This window comes from Tripterygium wilfordii, chromosome 21 (assembly GCF_013401445.1).
Source record: "Tripterygium wilfordii isolate XIE 37 chromosome 21, ASM1340144v1, whole genome shotgun sequence".
NCBI lineage: Eukaryota > Viridiplantae > Streptophyta > Magnoliopsida > Celastrales > Celastraceae > Tripterygium > Tripterygium wilfordii.
In genome coordinates, this window is record NC_052252.1 from 15,151,508 (window position 1) to 15,170,884 (window position 19,377).

General features: G+C 36.9%; 3 protein-coding genes across 8 annotated transcripts; all 3 read right to left on the minus strand.

The window, feature by feature from the left end:
• Positions 1-2,425: 2,425 nt before the first annotated feature.
• Positions 2,426-6,320, minus strand: LOC119989919 (probable arabinosyltransferase ARAD1). The gene is made up of 3 exons (XM_038835692.1): positions 5,330-6,320; positions 4,647-5,012; positions 2,426-3,019 (listed from the first exon to the last, which is right to left on the minus strand). The coding sequence occupies exons 1-3, from the start codon at positions 6,200-6,202 to the stop codon at positions 2,831-2,833; spliced, it is 1,428 nt and encodes a 475-aa protein (XP_038691620.1). The 5' UTR covers positions 6,203-6,320; the 3' UTR covers positions 2,426-2,830.
• Positions 6,321-7,131: 811 nt separating this feature from the next.
• LOC119989996 (UDP-glycosyltransferase TURAN-like) lies at positions 7,132-14,351 on the minus strand. 3 transcript variants are annotated; one of them, XM_038835795.1, is made up of 18 exons: positions 14,113-14,351; positions 13,603-13,708; positions 13,384-13,496; positions 11,358-11,391; positions 11,161-11,216; positions 10,912-11,052; positions 10,491-10,639; positions 10,319-10,408; positions 10,138-10,204; positions 9,992-10,055; positions 9,760-9,874; positions 8,653-8,819; positions 8,441-8,551; positions 8,296-8,357; positions 8,119-8,171; positions 7,937-8,012; positions 7,518-7,643; positions 7,132-7,399 (listed from the first exon to the last, which is right to left on the minus strand). In XM_038835795.1, exons 2-18 carry the CDS (start codon positions 13,607-13,609, stop codon positions 7,376-7,378), a joined length of 1,455 nt encoding a protein of 484 aa, XP_038691723.1. In that variant the 5' UTR covers positions 13,610-13,708; positions 14,113-14,351; the 3' UTR covers positions 7,132-7,375. The 3 variants fall into 3 exon arrangements, with proteins under 3 accessions (XP_038691723.1, XP_038691724.1, XP_038691725.1); XM_038835796.1 differs by having other exon boundaries at positions 13,603-13,653; positions 14,113-14,345; XM_038835797.1 differs by lacking the exons at positions 13,603-13,708; positions 14,113-14,351 and having other exon boundaries at positions 11,277-11,391.
• A 1,516-nt stretch (positions 14,352-15,867) lies between these two features.
• Positions 15,868-16,767, minus strand: LOC119989719. Of its 4 annotated transcripts, none has more exons than XM_038835394.1 (3): positions 16,646-16,767; positions 16,312-16,532; positions 15,868-16,219 (listed from the first exon to the last, which is right to left on the minus strand). In XM_038835394.1, exons 1-3 carry the CDS (start codon positions 16,730-16,732, stop codon positions 16,210-16,212), a joined length of 318 nt encoding a protein of 105 aa, XP_038691322.1. In that variant the 5' UTR covers positions 16,733-16,767; the 3' UTR covers positions 15,868-16,209. The 4 variants fall into 4 exon arrangements, with proteins under 4 accessions (XP_038691322.1, XP_038691323.1, XP_038691320.1 ...); XM_038835395.1 differs by having other exon boundaries at positions 15,868-16,225; XM_038835392.1 differs by having other exon boundaries at positions 15,868-16,532.
• Between the last annotated feature and the right edge of the window lie 2,610 nt (positions 16,768-19,377).

The following is a 19,377-nucleotide window of genomic DNA, read 5'->3' on the forward strand; positions in this document are numbered from 1 at the left end:
CTAGACATACTTCACTTTGACATTAAGCCAGCATCATTGCATTTTCATTGTTTCATATTTTTAAGGGTTTCAGATGATTAATTTGTCAAAGATTATCAGATAAGCATGATGGATGTTACAGGTAGAGCATTTACAAGTGATAAAATGAGGACAGTCAGCAGTCAACAGCCGCCCCCAAAAAAACTGGACAGTTAAAACAGTTGTTAATGAAGATAAGACCATTTTAGGCTGAAAGGTTAGGTGCAGTTGTTATGTTGTGGTTGAGATCATAGACTCATTAGTGCTTTGATACAAATATTCAAGGATTATCTTGAAAGTGTTTGTTGAGATTTATGTCCTACTAATAGAATTTTGTAAGAGGTTGGATGACAGAGACCATTAATCATTAAATAAAACATACTTTTTGTGTTAGTATTAGTTGATTGACGTAGTTAGTTTACCTTTTTTGGCTGCGTATATAAAAAATTTTAATCAACCATTTCAGCAAATCCGTCCGATAGGTTAGTTACGCCAAGACCCAACAAAACCGTTTGGAAATAGTGATGCTAGTTTAGAATCGAACTTCTTATCTCGGACGAGATTCTCTACGACTAAAAGTTCGGAGAACTAACTAGCTAGTCTATCTCCAAGTGATTTCATCTCTATCTCGCAACTTCCAAGACCACAGATTGACAAAATCAAACTCATCAACCATTACAAGATCAAATTCATTTGAGATGGGTAGTAGGTACCAAAGATAGGTGGTAGGTACCAAAACTTGTCATAGCTTCCATGAGACCAACTGTTGGGATCTCGGATGAGCCCATCTCGTGTTGATATGAAGAAAAATTTCATCAAGAGAAGACAATTCACTTCCAGTTACCCTTCACAATGAAACATCTGGTTGAAACTGAATCTGATTTCTTCCATGCAGTATGTTTACTCTTGAGAAAATATATAACCAACTCTTTTGGAGGAACAAATCAAGGCTTTCTATACCAATCTGAACAACAAATAGAAAAGTCGATAGTTTCGTTTTGTCGACTAAAACAAAAGAAACTAGCAATTTACCTTCTATTAACGTACGGTCTTGAAACATACAAATTTGCTGCTATCATTGCTTGAAGCTTGTATTTATTGTCATTCCTTCCTATGGATCCTGATATACTTGACAAGGAACAAGCTACGTATCTTTACAAATAAGAATATAAGCACGTACAATGAGAAAATTCTAGGCACTAGTTGCAATGAGAGTAATTCCAAACAATAGCTGATTAGCACACCAAATCTGCACACATTCAGCAGAGGTGATGCCTGCAAAGTCGGGAGATCGAAAACAGAAAATTAGAATCAATGGATTTCTGTTTTGAGGCTCCACGTAAAATAAGTAAGGATTGGCAAGATTGATCGAGAGAAAAACCTCAAAGTTTCTTTTGCCCCACGTTGGACTTTGCAATGAATTGACAAAACTAGGAATTATTTACCAATTTATGTTGCAGAACATCCTGCTGTTGATGACTTGGTCAGTGGTTCTAATGCTGTTTCTCCATAGGAAACCCTTCTTTGTTTGTATGCAGATCAGTGTGATCCTTGATTATAATGCATGGTTTAGGACCTCGGTTGTTTGCTTAACTGATAATAAACTTGTCACTGCTTCCTAGGAACCAGAAATCCTTGGTATACTGATGTTCGAAAGAAAGTGCCAAATTATTTCGATTGCCCTTAAACAGTATTTAGGATTTGCAAAATGTGTGTTTATGCAGAAGTTCCCTTAAAATGCCTTCATACTATTACATGGTCCGCCTAAGAGTCATTATACTTGAGTGTCATATCCTGTGTGCCAGGTTCATGCTGCCGTTGTGTGAACATGTACAGAAGTATGCTAACTTATCCTTGCATTGCAGAGACTGTTTTATTGTGCCCATAAAATGCATGTTAACTCCTTCGCCTTTTCAACTCTAAAGCCTTTTTTTACTAGCCTGTGGGTTAATATATGACTTGTAGGCAAAAAGGTTCATAAAGCTTTTGTTTCTTCTTCTTTAGAGATGCTGTGGAAATTAATCTATACGGACTTTCTTTGCAGTTGGAAAGGTAGTCCTATGTTGCTCATGATTCTTTCTTGTCAGGCCGAAGCAAGGCATGGAGAGATACTGGGTGAACTTCTATAGGTCAAATTCAAGAAGAATGCTAGATGTCCGCAGCAAAAGTACAACTACAACCCCATCCCATGTAGAACTGAAGCTATGGAACAAATTTAATTTTAGAAATGTCAACAACGAACTACAAATCCAGACAAAAATTAGTCCTAAAGATCATCACAACAGTGTTGGATATAATCAAACTCCAATGCAAGATGTCTGCAGTAAAATAAATTCAGACCACACCCCATATTTGCACTGATGTAATGGAATCAATTTAATTTCCCTAATATCAACAATGAATACAATTCAAGAGATAAATTTGTCCTATGTCATTGCAGCTGTCCGTAATAGCAGATAATCAAAACAGAAATTTGGTATTTTTATTTCCTTTAATGTACAAATCAATTACAGTAGCAACAGCTAATTGAATTTTCCTGTGGCGGATCTATGCTTCATAACATTGTAAAAGACAAGGCTGAGCGATGTGCCAAATCTAGAACAATAACAAATGCAAGAAACATTTTATCATGACAGGATTTGTCACCCTCTTGAATGGAAGAAAAACCCACCTGGGACAGGATTACTGTGAACTTCTGATACAACAACAACCATTCATCTGTCTAGCCAAGATCCAGAAGAGACTTCTCTTCTTCTGCCATAAGCTGGGCTTGTTAGGTATTGAATTCAGAAATCCTGAATAAAGACAAATATCACAAGGAGCTGATAGTCCCAGTTTTGTTTGTGCATAGACATGAGCAGTCCGGTTCACTCAATTGCCTCTTCACAACTCGTTTCTCACGATTGATCATCAATTTAATATTAGGTAACTTTTGTGCAACTTCGCGCCAAATTTCCTTCACTGTTCCATTTGGGTCACCAAACTCAAAGTATCGGTTCACCTGAATCACATTGATAGTCAAAAGTAAAACTTGTGATCACTCAACACAGGACTAAATGGCATAATACTAAAAAATGAAGAGTCAAAGGTCAAAGGTCAAAACTGTTTGTCGTTAATCCTGAATCTTCACATACAATATTTGAACCAATGAATAGCTTCTCTACATACTTCACCTAGTCACCATCATCAACACATAGTCCATCCGCTGAAATTTCAAGCCTAATTTTCCTTTTGTGGAGCAGACAGTTCTGATTTAATATAAGGTGCCCTTACCCCTAGTCAAATCTCTTAAACACTGTTTCCCAACATGACAAGAACCATCAGAGGCTATAGTGCAACCAAGAGAGGAGTTTCAGTTAAGTTACTTTTCTTGTATTCTTAGCAAACAATCAAAAGAACAACTTTTTTTAAATTTAAATGCAAGTTGACATAAATAGATGCTGAATGGAGAGAGAGATGAAAGAGCTGTAGATATGAAGAGAAGTTGCAGATAACTTCAAAATCCACTTGCCAACTTACATTCATATGTTTAGGCTCCGTTTGGTAGAACTTATATGTGGGAAAAATAAGCTAACTTATAAGTGGTCAAATAAGTTGTGAGGAATATCTTTGAGAAAGATAGGAGGAGAAACTAGTGCACTAGCGACCTAGTGTGACTGTAAAAATAAGCACCATTTAGGAGCTTTTAATGCTAGCATAATCGCTAGCGTATTTAATCTATTTGGTGGAATTTTAAGCTAGCGTAATCACTCCACCAAACAAAGCCTTAGAATACCTAGAACATAAAAGCAAATTCTACTTATTGCTTTACTTTGAATTAGCTGCTCAGTTTGCCGATACTTAAAACAGGTAATTTCATTCAAAAAAAGATACTTAAATAGGGAATTATATCAGAGTAGTCTCTTACACTCCAAGATACGAAGATCAAGAGACAGATCACAGATTGACATCAAGTATTATTTATGTGGCAACCTTATAAGGTCAATCCTGAGTTTGAAAATGTCACTGATGAAAGCAAGCCAGATTCTCTAATCCCCACCTACTGTCTCCTTTCCCTTAACTACACCAAAATATAACAACATCCAAGATCTTTAAATGTACCTAACATGACTGACTTATGCTTAAGAACAAGTGGGAGGCCCGAAGATTTGTTTAGGAAGACTAAGAAAATACATTGCTGTAAATGGGCTTGAAAGAGATTCCAGGCTAGATAGAGAAGAAAGTTGCAAAATGACTCCTCCATCCAAACCATATAGATAAGAACAATGTTTTGTAAGTTGAGTTGAGTAATTCATATTTTACTGACAATGTTCAATACCAACGTCCATGAGATTCAGAAAGAAGCCACATGTTTAAAGCTTCCAGTCGGCTTTTTCCTTATAACCTTTTTGGCACAATGATTCAGAAATTTTCAAATTATTACTAGTCTTCTTAGATATTCATATATGTTTTTTGAGCAAGTAGAACTTCATACATTTATATGTGTGTGTGTGTGTGTGTCTATATTTGTGGAATGCTTCCCTTGTTAACAGCCATAGGGAAAACCAAGAAGAAAAGCAATAGCAGCCATATCAATTGACCAATGGACACCTAGAAGTATATGGTTGCAACTTGCAAAAAGTACTCACCTCCCTCAACTCTTTCTGAAACTCTAGAATCTTTTCAGGAGTTACCGATCTCAGCATCTTAACCAAATATCCCAGCTTTAAAGCATCAGAAGTTTCCACAAATAATGCAATTTTCTTATAGTCAATGACATCTTCAAAAGGCAACTCAATATCATCACTGACTATCACTGGTATGCACAAGCTAACAATAGAATCAAAAAGCCGGCAAGCCGATGGAGTATCGCCAGCAGGGTTTAAACAGAATTTTGATGTATGCATCCCCTGTGAGGCTGCACGTCGATTCTCCCTTGATTGTGTTCCATGTTTTATCGTCACTCCCTCTTCTTTCTCAAGAACTTTGAAAAGCAAATCACGAATTTTGCCTCCCTACGAAAAGAGAAGCATGTAAAGAAATCACAGAGGCCATATAAAGAACATTCTCCATCAATCTTCTTGCAACCAAAGACATGAACAACCAAAAAAAAGACAAGATTGTATTGTGTCAAAAATCTCATTTCTAGGGAAGTATTTGAACCACTATATATCAAAAATATCAAAGATAGCAACATTTGAATCAAAGTAGAACGCCACTATAAGTAGGACACATACTACTTGAAGAAGTGTGACTCTAGAACAGCAAAGACAGAAGAGGCCTATTAGCCAAAAACATTGCACAATTGATTAGCAAACAGAATACTGAATACCTCTTTGCGATATCGATTGCCCATGAAGAACAATAGGGTTTTCCGATTCTCAACGCCGAGATCACCAGTATAGGTATTGATTCTGTGGGCGTATGGCATAATTACATCCTTGACGAGGGAACCTTGATCAGGTCGGAGCCGACCAAAATCCGATACCAGCAGTACGGCATTCTTGACCTTATCAATGACACGATATAGAGCGTTTGGGTCACCGGCAATGATCACATGATCCCACCCGCTATTTCTCTTCCAGTACTGCTGGCTCTCAAGCCACTCCACCAGCGCATCCTGCATGTCCTCGTCGCTGTAACCCTTAAACAAGCTCGACCCTTCAGTCCTACCCGTGTTCACTATCAGACTCAACGACGAGAATACGGGCACATAAAACAGGTCCGCATCCTCTGGATCCGTGACCTTGACAACGGGAGAGCCGACACGCTCGAACTCCGGTCGGAGAAGATCAGCGAAGAAGTACCACTCTCCCATGTGCTGATGCCCGGGATACTTCAAGGTTGACACGTCATGGACCGGCGCATTGAGTGACCCGCGCGCCATCGCATGATGCTCGATGATTCCATAGGTGAACGTCTTGGGCAAATCGTACATGTAAACCTTCACTCTCGACGACTTTCCAGAAAAAGTGTCCTTCACTACGGAAAGCCTCTGCGCATAATCATGAGGTAGTGCTGTGTCGGAAGACTCGGCGAAGGGGCTGAGGAAAGTGTTGAAGAAGACGTAGATTGCGATTACGAAGAGTCCAGAGCCAATTAGGGTTTGCTTCACGAGAGCGGATTTTCGCGCCATAATGGAGCAAACTAATGGAATTGCATTGTTTAATTTTCTGGCTTTGGAAGGAGAGGGTCGCTCGCCCATAGCCTCCGGGGATTTGTACAGAGGCGCACACTTATAAATTACGCCGGAGAACACCGTGCCATGCCAGCGACCGTGCGCTTTATTAAAGTACACGTAGGGTCTACTCTTAATTATGATTGTGTTATCTTCTATAGTTAGTCAGTCTATATTTTATTGCTTTGGTTGAATATTAAGTAGGATCTTATTGAGAATCAGGAATAGTTTAAATGACGCTCATTTGGAGTTTGAGTATTCTCATCTCTTTCCCATGTATAAAAAAAAATTCACGTTATTTATTTCGATATGGTGGTATAGAAAAAGTGATATAAGGATAACAATTGATTTCATAGTTGTTCCAATGCATCAATAGCAATATCTTTAGAACAAACTTGTGAAAATTTGTTGTCTCCTTAGGTGAAATTCTTTTGTGCGCCCAGAGCACATGACTTGACTTTACCTCGAATGTTTAAAGAAAAAATTTATATGATATTATTTTTTGATGTTATTCTCGATAAACCAAAAAACTTCAAACAAAATTCTACGGATTTTTTTGGTAATAAACTTTTTTAGTACGAAAAATTATTTATACAAACTACACCAAATTAAAAAGAGAAGCAAAAAATTGGTCAACTAATACGATTTCATAACAATTAGTCCATAATTAAGTGGAAAAAAATACAAAATAATAATTCTGACACTTATTGACGCAATACAATCAATTTATTCTTTACGGTTGTACAGAAATATATTTGATTTAATAAAGCTTTCAATTGGTGTGAGGCAATTATGCCAAAAAAAACGCTTATTACGACTTTACGAGTAATAAATGAATTAGAAAATGAATGGATGCCCTAATTCTCTTGTACAGATAACTCAGAGAGTGGAGACCTATTAGCACCTTAGCAGGATGAGTGGATGACTCCAGCTGTTCAGTAGCAGACTTGCAGTAATAGATAAAAACAAGAACAAGAGGTATTCAAATACTCTGTAGTGTTTGGTTTCAAACAAGGTTCATTTTGAACGAAAGAAGCGATCAGAATTGCAGTCCAACATGAAGGAGAAACCTAACTTGAAGTATTGTCATCTCACCCTTCGAATAAACAGCAAAAAAGTTCAAACAAAAAAGAAGAAAAAAGCAGGACTTGTTTTACCAGAGCATAATAGCTTCAAACAAATTTAAGGCAAAACCGGAAATCAACTGGAATTCCGAGACATGACCTGCAAATAGAGGTCTGACTGCATTAGATCAGGTTGATCAACAAGGAGGTAAATACAAAGAAATACATACACTGCATAAGAAGTTATTAGTAGGCCAAATGCATAAAAGCGAACTTGCCTCTGATATTAATGGCTTGGCATGCTCTTCCCACTCGGTATCCCATCTTGAAGAAACCATTTCTAGTGCACCACTTCTCAGCAACTTCAATGAATCACATTCATCTGGAAAGCCCTTGAACAACATCTGTGGAGGACACACATTGGCCATTGTAGTAAGCAAACTGAATTATTATTCCATATCAATGTTCTGATTCATCTGAATCGGTTTAGTCTAACTTCATTTCTGAGTTTAGACATCTTAGAGTGACAGATACTCCAGAAACTTAGATGAAGAAACACAATGGTTCCCTCCGTGTTTTGGCAAGTGCATACTGATGTTAAAGCTATAATATTAAAACCCAATGCAAACTTAAGTTCCATCCACGCTTCTTTTCCTCTCTCTCAAATAAAAGACCAGAACCATGGAAAGCAACTTACCATAAGTTCATCAGCTAGCTCTGAAGATGATGAAAAGAGGAGGCCATTTTGCTCAACTTTCACTAGTTCTTTGATGCTTCAAAGGAAGAATACAATTACAACAAGAACAATGCAAATCAATAAAGAGAATCAAAGCATCACATCACATCACATGTTGAAATAAACAATTGACGTTGGCTTACCAAGAGTAGGCAACAGCACAAACAGGCAGTCCACAGCCAAACATGTCCACTACCTGAATTCAGGAATTTTTAACAGAACATAAAATCAGATAAGTTTCAGATAAGTTTCTAAGATATGAAATATTGCTCATACTATCACTTAGGTATCCACTGCATAAGATAAGTTCAAGGTTGCACCTTCATAGGGAGGTCCAACCCTGATGATGAAGTATGCAAGCACACACCAAGGTCTGCAGATCCTGTAAATGTAGAGTATAGAAATTACATCACTTGTTCAGAAAAAAAAATGAAAAAAGATAAAAGCAGTTTGGTCATGAACTACCCAAAAGAAGTGGATAATCCTCAGCTGATAACCACATGGTACGGAATGCCACACGTTTGAGATTTAAACGTCTTATTTTTTCTTCGTATTTTTCCTTTTCAGGTCCTTTACCTGCATGTATCCCATTTAAATGGTGTAACATGCAACGGATATACATCTATTGACAAACTACAAAGAAGCTGATTCTACAATGGATGAAACAAAGTTATCACCTGTAATAACAAATAACAGCCTAGGATACGAATAATGCCTCCCATCATGCATTTCCTTCCAAAGTAACTCTTTCTCAGTAGAGTCCTTTTCATTCAGCATTGCAGCAACACGTCTATCGTACATGACTGCTGCCTCCAATAGAATGCTAAAATCTTCATCAGGCGTCCTGGAAAACGCTGTCACTCTTTCATATCAGCCTTCTTCAGTCAATTATATATGAAGAAATTACTGATGTCAGACTTGAAATCAATAGGCAGTAACACAAGTATTACAGATAGTAGTTTTTTTTTACATTTTTGTTCTTTGATCTATTAACCTGGATTATTTCAAGCTTCCAAACTTCAAAAGGAGAAGAAAGCTCAAGTTAGCCAAATTTTAGGTGGCAAGAAACAGTTGACAAATGAAAACAGAAGTTACCGAACTGACTCTGGATTCAACATGTACTTAGTTGCCGAGTGCAAATATGACACCTTATAGTCCACCTTGTAGATGTCTCCTCTGGGGGACTTTTATAATCTAGGATTACATTTTTCCCTTCAAGGATCTGGTTTTTTTTTTTTTGGAGTGATTGTATAGCTTATAATGCTTTGACTCGAGTAGATTAAATTACTCTATGCTTAGATGGATTTTTTTTGTTATGCAAATATGACACCAGTTATAGTTCCTGTTAGAGTGAACCACGGGTACCATCCTATGAAACAATACAACGGTTTTCTATCAGTTGCAACTTCCAAAACAACTTGCTGCCTTGCTGATTCCAAGGGTGATTTAAATCACACAAGACAAAGCACAAATCAACTTGCATTCAATTGTATGAAACGACAAAGGATTAAAGCTATTCAAATATTTTTCCTTGCATACCTTTTTAAATGAAAAAAGAAAAAAAATATATATATATATATATATAAATACATATTTATTTATTTATAATTAAACGGCTGTGTATAAAGCACAGTAAGTAGCATATCCTTAATAAATTTGATGTTTTATGGTAATTTATTGCCAACTAGAAAGGCCAGAAATATAAATTTGCATTGGCTGGTCAGAGTTGTTATGTAATCATTCATTGTTTACGAGAAAGCAAATCAATAAACAAAAGAACTCACCAGCTTGTACTGCTAACAATAAGCGCTGGTCTATTTGGTTTTGAGAAAACATCAGCACCAACTTGGGTGGTAAATAAAGTTTCACTTAAAAGATGGCTGTCCAATCCGATGGTTCCTGCCAGGGGAGAGGCCGGGAAGAGCGGTGTGCAGGAATGCACAATTTACAATCAGAAGGGTCATACTGAATTGTAAACAAAAAGAAACGACATATCTATTTAATTAACAGTGTTACCATTGCTAATACAATCATGAACACCATGAGGCTGACGAAGATGTTGATCTAATCTGCAAAAGAGCTGCAAATTGAGCCCAATTTTACTATCATTGTCCAAGTTCAAGTATTAGAACTAAGAAAATTGAGACAATAATATTGGTTACCTTATGCTTTTCTTCGAGTGAAGTAGGTCGGAAAAACTCAGGAGGCTGATCGTATAGAACTATGGCCCTGTTAGTTTGACAGACAGGAGACCACCAATTAACCTTTACGACATTTGGTGATACATGTTGAGAAACCAAAGGTCCAAAACAGTCCTATTCAATGGTGAAGCGAAATTCATACTTAATTCCCCAGTTCTGGGTCAATTCATGTTGCATTGCTCTTGTTACACATAAAGCACCATTTGCCATCTTTCCATAACGCCTCTCAAACCTGAGAAAGTTCGAAAAACTCATATTTTAGGTAAAACCCAACCATAGGTTCCTGTCAGAGAAAATTTTAATGATGTCTGTACCAACGATATAATGCCACGAATCGACCACTTCTTCCAAGCGAGAGAGCCAGTAAAGTGTATCCAAAATTATGCCAGTCCACAATGAATCTGGCATTCCGCAGCCAGCTTGCCCATTTAACAGCCACCAAAGTTGGAATAGATGGTGGATTCTTTGGAAGCAAAAGGCATCAATCAGATATGAGGCATGCACCAGGTATTAATATGCATGACAGCATGAGACAAAAGCCAGTAGGATCTTGGCTCTCCAAAATATGAATTGAGAATATAACATGAGAATCAGTACACATTCCCACTAGAAAATATAAATTAATGCATACGAGGAGCCCAAAACGCAAGATCAACAAAAATGTCCGGACAATACGAGGCTCATAAAATTTAAATGGATAAATGTTGGCTCTCCGAAGCAAGTATGCAGCCTCACCTGAACTAGAAAAACATCCGGAGCTGGTATTTTAATACAGAGAAACCAGAGAAGCATCAGAAATTGGAATAATGGTTTGAGCAAAAGCATCAAAGGATAAAGCATCTTTGGTAAGGCCTGTAGGAATCTTGGCCACTGTTTCTGTAAATTCCAAATGCAAGAAGAACAAAATTTGTAAATCAAATTGACAATGAAAGTACTAAGAGTCTAAGATACTCCCGGTGAAAATTTTCCCAAATGATAAAATACCATTTGGTGGATGTGAATGGATTGATGCTCCAGCACTGCCTTATGTGGCTCAGAACCTGTTGATATGCTAAAATTATAAGATTTTCATCACAGTAAAGTAAGCAGATAAGACTTACCATTAAGGGTCGATTCATTGAAATTGCAGCAAACTGATTAAAAATATCTATCTGCATACTGTATGGAACTGGAACAAATACCTCCATATGCAACAATGTCCACTTCCAGAGATGCCTGAAAATGAAATAGAGACCACACTGATCAGCCAACCACAACCATAAGAAAAATCACCTTTCTATGATCATAGTTTTACAGAATCTAAACCCTATATTCAGAAATGGAGTTTTCAAAGATAATAAGCACAAATAGCCAATAATAAGCTTTCTAAATTTCTTTTTAATCCCCATCAGTATTCCTCTAAAGTCTAAAAGTTGTCTTCAAAATACAGTACACGAGGCAAAATTATCTCAAAGAATAAACAATTTGTGCTAATGTGAACCACAAAGTAATTTAGAACCTGAAGTGTGCATATGAAATTATAACATGTACATATACGCAAATATATATGTATGAATATATAGATAAATTTTCCATATTCCATTACAACAGTATGACACAGCAAAAGCACTTAGGAGTTAGAACATGTCCAAATGATATCTAACTAAAAAAGCATGAGTTTTTTTTTGGTTTGGCACTCTTGGAACAATTTATTAGGCATATAGCACCCGGTTTCAATTATTTAGACATATAGCACCATGCCGCTATTTAGAACAACGGCTATGGTTTGCCTTTAGCGAAGCCGCTGTTGGTTTGTTAATGATGCCACTGTTTGGAACAACGGCATTTTTTTTTTTATTTCTTACACTATTGCTGCTATTCATATCAGATGCAATATAAATGAAATTTTTTTTTAATGATGCCACTGTTTGGAACAGCGGCATCACTTGACAAACAGCCACATCACTTGAAATGGACTCTATCCATACTTGGCAAGTCCGGTTTCACCTCTTGTACTTCCTTACTTGGTTCACCCCGAGAGAGATGAAGTCCATCATATTGGAGGTGGCACTGTGGTAGGGTTAGTTTCTTCATATGGCAAGCTCATTGATGTGCTAGAAGCTGCTGATGGGGCACCTTTTGCTGGAGCAAGGCGTGAAGCACTTGGTGGGGCAGCAGATAATGACCATGAGTAAAAGGAAAGTAACAAATCATATGCTTCAGTTCTTTTATTATTTGACAGGGATTTAAGCTATAAACCATGTAGAGTATGTCTCCTTCCAAACTACCCATGCACAGATGATAGACATGCAACCGCAAGCAACTAGGATTTGGAATCATCCATTTTATCACAACTTTTTTATCAGCATAGACGTTTACTAAGTACATATGACATTACTGGATCTCATCACATTTGCATAACCTTGTATACTATGATCCCTAGGTAGGATAAAACATTAGAGTGAAGCCAAAACTAATAAACGAACGACTCCCGAATGACTTCCCAAGATATGAGCATGTAAGAGAGCTCGAAGAAAGGATGCCATGCAAGAACAAAATTGGGAAGCCCGCCATTTCAAGGTGATGTCGCTGTTCCAAACAGGGCATCATTAAAAAACAAAAATCATTTATATTGCCTCTGATGTGAATAGCGGCAATAGTGTAAGAAATAAAAAAGAAAGTATGCCGTTGTTTTGAATAGCGGCTTCGCTAAAGACAAATAGCAGTTATTCTAAACAGCGGCATGGTGCTATATGTCTAAATAATTGAAACCGGGTGCTATATGCCTAATAAATTGTTCCAAGAGTGTCAAACCAAAAAAAAAACTCAAAAAGCATTCACCTTGCACAAACAACGTTTTTTCCCAAAAAAAAATATAAACTTTGATCGCCAATAGCTGCATTTACTGAAAACACAGATATTTCATTTTCTCAGCCAAAATTAAGATGTGAAGCTAAAGAACTCCATGCAATAAAATGCGTAAAATAACTAACAATGAGAATAACAATAGATTGACAGACAAAGGAGGTTATCTTTTTTCCCTATTATTTTCGTATCAGCTACAGCCATTAAAAATTTTTAATCAGGCTTAGGACAGAATAACAGAAGAACAAAGATAGGTCTTTCTTTTTTCTTAGTTTTGCAATGGCTATACCCAGGAAAAGGAACTCAATCACGAATTATCAAGAAAGAAGAGACTAAAATATAAACCAGAATTATAGAAACAACCTGCCGGGCAAGAGAAAGTGCATGATATTGCATGCGCGGGCTGTGGCCAATATCCCCCAGCACCACGACACAAGCCCTGCCTCTCTTCTTAAGTCCTTCTCCTCCCTTTTTCCCTTTAAGCAATCAACACTTATATTCAAATTCCGAAGATATTTCATGAACGTATAATAAAACAGAAACAAACGGTAAATAATTAAATTAATTAGGAAGGTAACATACCAGCCATTTAAAGCTCTCCCTCCGGTTTCGATTGATCTATAGGTTTAAGAACTTTGAAATGGAGTGGAAACAAAGCCAAATAAACTGAGTGAACTTTAGTTCAAGCCTACGTGAAGAAGAAAAGGCTATTACACAACACCTATGAGACTATGACCTATGCCTCATACAAATTTGATATTTTACACGCCATGAAGCAACGATGATCACAATTGAGAATGCACTGAACAACCAGTCACAATATAATTATACACCAAATGCAATTTATGTCAAGTTCATATCTTGATCTGGAACCATTGACCCCAAAACCAATTCCACGTATGATTAACAGCCATAACCACTCCAACAAAACTCCGTAAATTTTTACTTCATAGGTTCGATCAAAAACATATACAACGCATACCCTGATACCCAATCGATTATAGCAGTCATTCCAAACTTCAATACGATACCCTGATCGCCAAATCCAACAGGAACTAAATACGAGGTAAGAGGTGCCAGAAAAGTACTTACTTTCTTCGGAGCCACCAACATCCCTGGCCACTGATATCCAACTTGAATTCCACACCGATCTCTTCAGAATCGGTTCTCTTCGACGGTTTCAAGTTCCGAGTTAGGTACCCAGACTCCGTTTCTCCTTCTCCGTCTCGTCTCGTACTTTCAAGTCAACTGAACTCTCTCGAGTCTCGACTCTCGACTCTCGACACCTCACTGGACTGGGTCACTTGTTCGTTGACAGAGTGGGCCTGAGAGTTAGGGCCATGAAGCCCTTATTATTAACTGAAAATAGGAGGGCTGTCCACCGGGCCGGGTTCCGGGTTATCAGACCGAGTTTGGCCCGACCCGGTGTTTTTTGGCAGAGCGACGACCCTCCCGGCAACCCTGTTAAGGGGAATCGGGTCACCGGGTAACCCGGTACCCTTAACAGTTAACACTTAAATGGCCCATTTAGTTGGTTTTAGACATTTACTCATTTACCTTGGGCCTTAACAAATTGACATTAAATTAAAACAGTGAACAGAAATAATAGGTAAAAAAATGAATGGCATATTGGCATCCTGTGCGTGTGCGAATCAAACCAGAGATTACAAGGGGAATAGAAAATTGAAAATCAATATTAGAAAATGAACAACAGAAGGAATGGAAAATTGGAAATCAACCAGATATTACAAGAGACTGATAGATTGTGCGAGTGTGCTTCTGTGCGAGACCGTGAGTGGCTGAGTGTGAGTCTGCAAGAAGCCGAGAAGGCGAGAACGGAGAAGCCAATCCCTTACCAGCGAAAACAAGAAGCCTACGATGTTTTCCAATCTCCGATCTGGTTCGGTTATCTCTTCGCGTCGACGTGAGACGGTGAGAAGGGTGACTGGGTGAGGGTGAGTGAGTGACCTAGGTGGCTGGGTTTAGTTAATAGGTAAATGACTAAATGTAATCAATAATCACATTAGTTAATAGTTACAGAACTTACAGACTTAAAGTTAATTGATATTAGTTAACAGGTAATCATAATTAGTTACAACATTATCATATATATTATATATAAAACTAAAATTATTAATTTAATTAAATAATTTATTGGGCCGATAACCCGGAAATACCCAATTATGAAACCCGGGGTCTGACCCTGTTAACTGATTAACGGGCCGGGTAAGGCCCGATCCTATAAGAATTGTTTCGGGTTAACCCGATAAGGCCCGGGTCGGTTCGGGTTTAGTCACCCGGTGGACAGCCCTAGAAAATAACGATAATGGGCCTTTTTAGTACTTTTCTTTGTTTGGTCAAATGTAACTCGAAAATTTGTTGATGTGGACTATTTTGTTTGCATTTATGACAAAAATTCCTGAGGTTGGTATATATAATATTTCGTTATCTCAGTTGATTTGTACGTACACAATTTTATGTGTATCATATGAGGCATATAGAATCCACAAATTCACTTGAATTTTGTGCGTCCAATTCAACGGTCGGTATGGGAATAATTGGGATACAATTACTGAATCTTTTATCATTTTTTCGTTTTCTTAACTCAGTTATGGTGCTTCTGTTGTATGATGGTTTCGTTAGATCAATATTTGTCTTCAGAAATAAGACGGCTACCCTTTTCCTCCTGTTTCGTTAGTAGTCTCTATTAATGGTAGTGGAGCGGCGTAATCCGTTTCTGTTGACGTTGCTATCCTTCTTGTTATCCTCAAGATTTTTTCTCCTTGAATTGTCCTGATCTCAAACTAGATTCATTCGAATCAAATTATTTCCTTTATAAGTGAGTAATTGATTAGCAAAATGAATAAGATTTCACTCAGTATATATATCTTACATAAGGTTCTTATTACACCCAGATTTCATTTCACCCCTGTTGCTTTGATTTGAGAGTCTATTCACATAATTTGCTTTATGTGAAGCAAATCAGTACAAATCCAAAAGAAATTCATGAAGAAAACTAATACAATACCAAACCATTAAAAATTTAAAACCCACAATCTTATTAGCCATCGCTACACAATAAAAGCATGTAGTGATGACAATGAAAAGGATGGTAAGGAGGGTGTAGTGGTAGTCCTTGCTGTCTTCCTTTGGTATCTTCAGATCAACAAAAACGTCCTCCACCTTCTGCTACAGCAGCCTTTAACTAGCAATAACAGAGAGTCCCATAAAGAAACCCGTAAAAACTATTCAAGAAAAATAAGTAAACAGAGAATTACAGAGGAAACTGACCCATCAAAGATAATCACGAGCATAAGCAGATCAAGCAACACAAGAATATGCGTGTTCCGCTCGATCACTGGCTGATTAATCTTGCCAATTCCTATGAGATCGGACTTAATATGGTCCAGATCTCTCAACATGTTCTTTTGGAACTCTGTTGCTGACTCTGTTTGCGCCCTACACTCTGCCACCACCTTCTTCAGGCGCTTCAGATTTTTGTTCTCCTTCTTCTTACAAGGAAAAGAAAACCAAATCAACAACACCACAACATTAGAATCCATCATGTATGCAAAATATACGGATGAATTGGATATGAACATTGAAGCCTTCTTGAATTAAGTACCTGCTCCTCATCGTCAAAGCTCCTCTTATTTGAAGAGACTGGTAGAGACATCTTGTTTTTGGAAACTTTGTTATGCTTTGTGGACATGATTTGATGAGGAGTTGGTGGTGTATGTTTCTGCAGAAAAGGTTGAAGCGAACTTCATTATTTATAGCACAAAAAATTATGTATTTTTTTGTTCCAAAAGCGTATCTGTTTTTTTGTTTTTATTTATATGGAACTTATTTATTACAAAACTAGTACTACCTTTATATCACTTTATGTATATGCATTAAATTGTTTATTTAAATAACATATATATATATGGGTGACTTTTGAGATGATAAGTGAGATTTATTTCTTTGGGTCGCAAATGTTTTAAATCAATGGTGTAAATATATACCCTTACATTATGACTCTCATGTGATAATTACTTTATATATATATATATATATTCATATATTATATATGTATTGGTGGTAGCTGCGACAATGCTAACGTCATGAGTATGTATGAAGAGATCTGGTGACCAACTGCTCCACCGCCCTTGGGCGCGCGATTTTAATATATCTGTCTTTTTATTATTATTTAAAATATTAGTAATCTTTTCCGATTCATTTCCAAGTCAGCATGAAAGGTCTCCTGTTTAAAATACTCTCCACTTGAGCATTCTTTTAAGGAAACAATTCAAACACGTAATGGCGACACTATGTCACATTACATACCAAACAAAAAAAAGACATAATGTCACATTACTAATTTACTATAAAAAAAATTTCTTTGTGTTCTACTTGACATTTCTAGTAGTAATATATTGTGTACGTTTTAGTACTTAATTAGTGGTCTATAATTTACTTTCCATATACTAATTCTCTCCCGTCTAATTATGAAATATCTCTCTCTTTGATTTTTTTTTTTAAATTGAGTTTAGGGTTGTCGTGTTTACGGCAACAAAATTATGAACTCATCAATAAGGGGGGGGGGGGAGTGGCATTGTTACCACAATTGTGACATTTCACTGTGGCTTGACCTAATGACTATTGTTTAATTATGTGCACATATCATATGACATATGTAATGAAATAATCAACAACCTTTCTATCAATGTCATTCATGTATGTAATACGGGATGATCTTATCCTCATGACAAGTTGGCTTTATTTTCCATGGTCACTTTATTGACTTGTGTGATTTTTGCTAATTAACGTGTTAGTGTTGTGGATAAGGTTCATTACTAGACTTTTACTACCACCACCAGTTAAACCATTCTTCCAAACTAGTAGGACTCATTCAAAGGAAGCTTCGTCGTTGATGGAGATTTATTTCAATGGATCCCAGACTTGGATCCTCTTTTAGTTGTGATGTTTGTCGCCAATTGGGACTTCTTTGCTAGGCATAGAATTGACTCATGAGCATTCAATTGGAATAATAAGGTATGGGAAGTGCGTGACATCTCACTACGTTAAATTTTGTGTATATCATATCACTCTATCAGATTATTGTTGTACCTCGAGAGTCTGTCGAATTACAGAATTCCTCAATCGGATCAAGGTTTAGTGAAGTGGGAACTACTTCTCAAAGCAAATCTCCAAAGCTTCTACACTAACCGCTCGAAGCTATTTAAAAGAGATGAAAACAAATATGTCACGAGAATGACAGAGGTCAAACATAATATAAGCACAAAAGTATGGTTGTATGGGTGTCAAACGATCAGTTTTTTGACATAAATTTAATGATTTGTTTGGTTTTTTTAGATTTTCGGTCGGTCCTCACTAACATATATTTTATAATAACCGACCAACCGGTCGGCTTGATGTTCGATTTGCACAGTTTTTTTGACAGCCCTACACGAAAGTATCCGTTTAAGATGAGAAGTGACGTGGTCATCTGAGATTGGCTCATAATGTCTTTGAGGCTACGAATTTGGGCCTCCTTTTGTTCCTGCTGAGGGTTTAAACTTTAAATCATCATGTGGGCTGGTATCGTTGAGTTGGGCCTCTAGATAGCCATGGATGCAATCTGGGCTTGAGTATAATCAGGGAGACAGGGACCCAGATTTAGTGGAAAAATCGGACATCGCGCATGCGTAGGTGAGCCTATATATGTGTGTTTATGTGTGTGTGGTTAAAGTTAGTCTTTTCCCTCTAATTTATGTATATTCTCTTCTTCTTTTTTAAAATGCATTTGTTACTTAATCCAAAGACAAATCCTTCTTATCACTTTATGCATATGCATTAAAATTTTAATTTGGATTCTTGTGGGTGATATGTGTTTGGTGCTGCCAGCTACGCGAAATATTTTAATACTCTCATTTATGCATTTTTAAAAAATGAAATAATTCAAACACGCAACGTCACCATTACTATTTGTAATATATTCATGTTTTGCTATTAAAGACATCCACGTAAATCTCCATTATTCCAAAACGAACATCTGAAAATAATAGTTACTATTTTTTTTTAAATCAGATATTTGGGGAGGGGAGGGGCAGGACTCGTACCCACGCCCTAACGAATGGATCGATCTCTTACATACAATATAATTGTCTAACTAGTTATTAATTAGCTAGTGAAGTTCACTAGGCTAATGTATTTTTTTTTTTTGTATAGTGTATAAATTTATACACTAGGCTAGTTATTAATTAAACAATAAAACCAATAAAAAAGTAACTAATTATAGTGTATAAATTTGTATAGTGTATAATTTTTTTTTTTTTTTTTGTATTTGTCATTCTCTTGTCTAATTATGAAAAA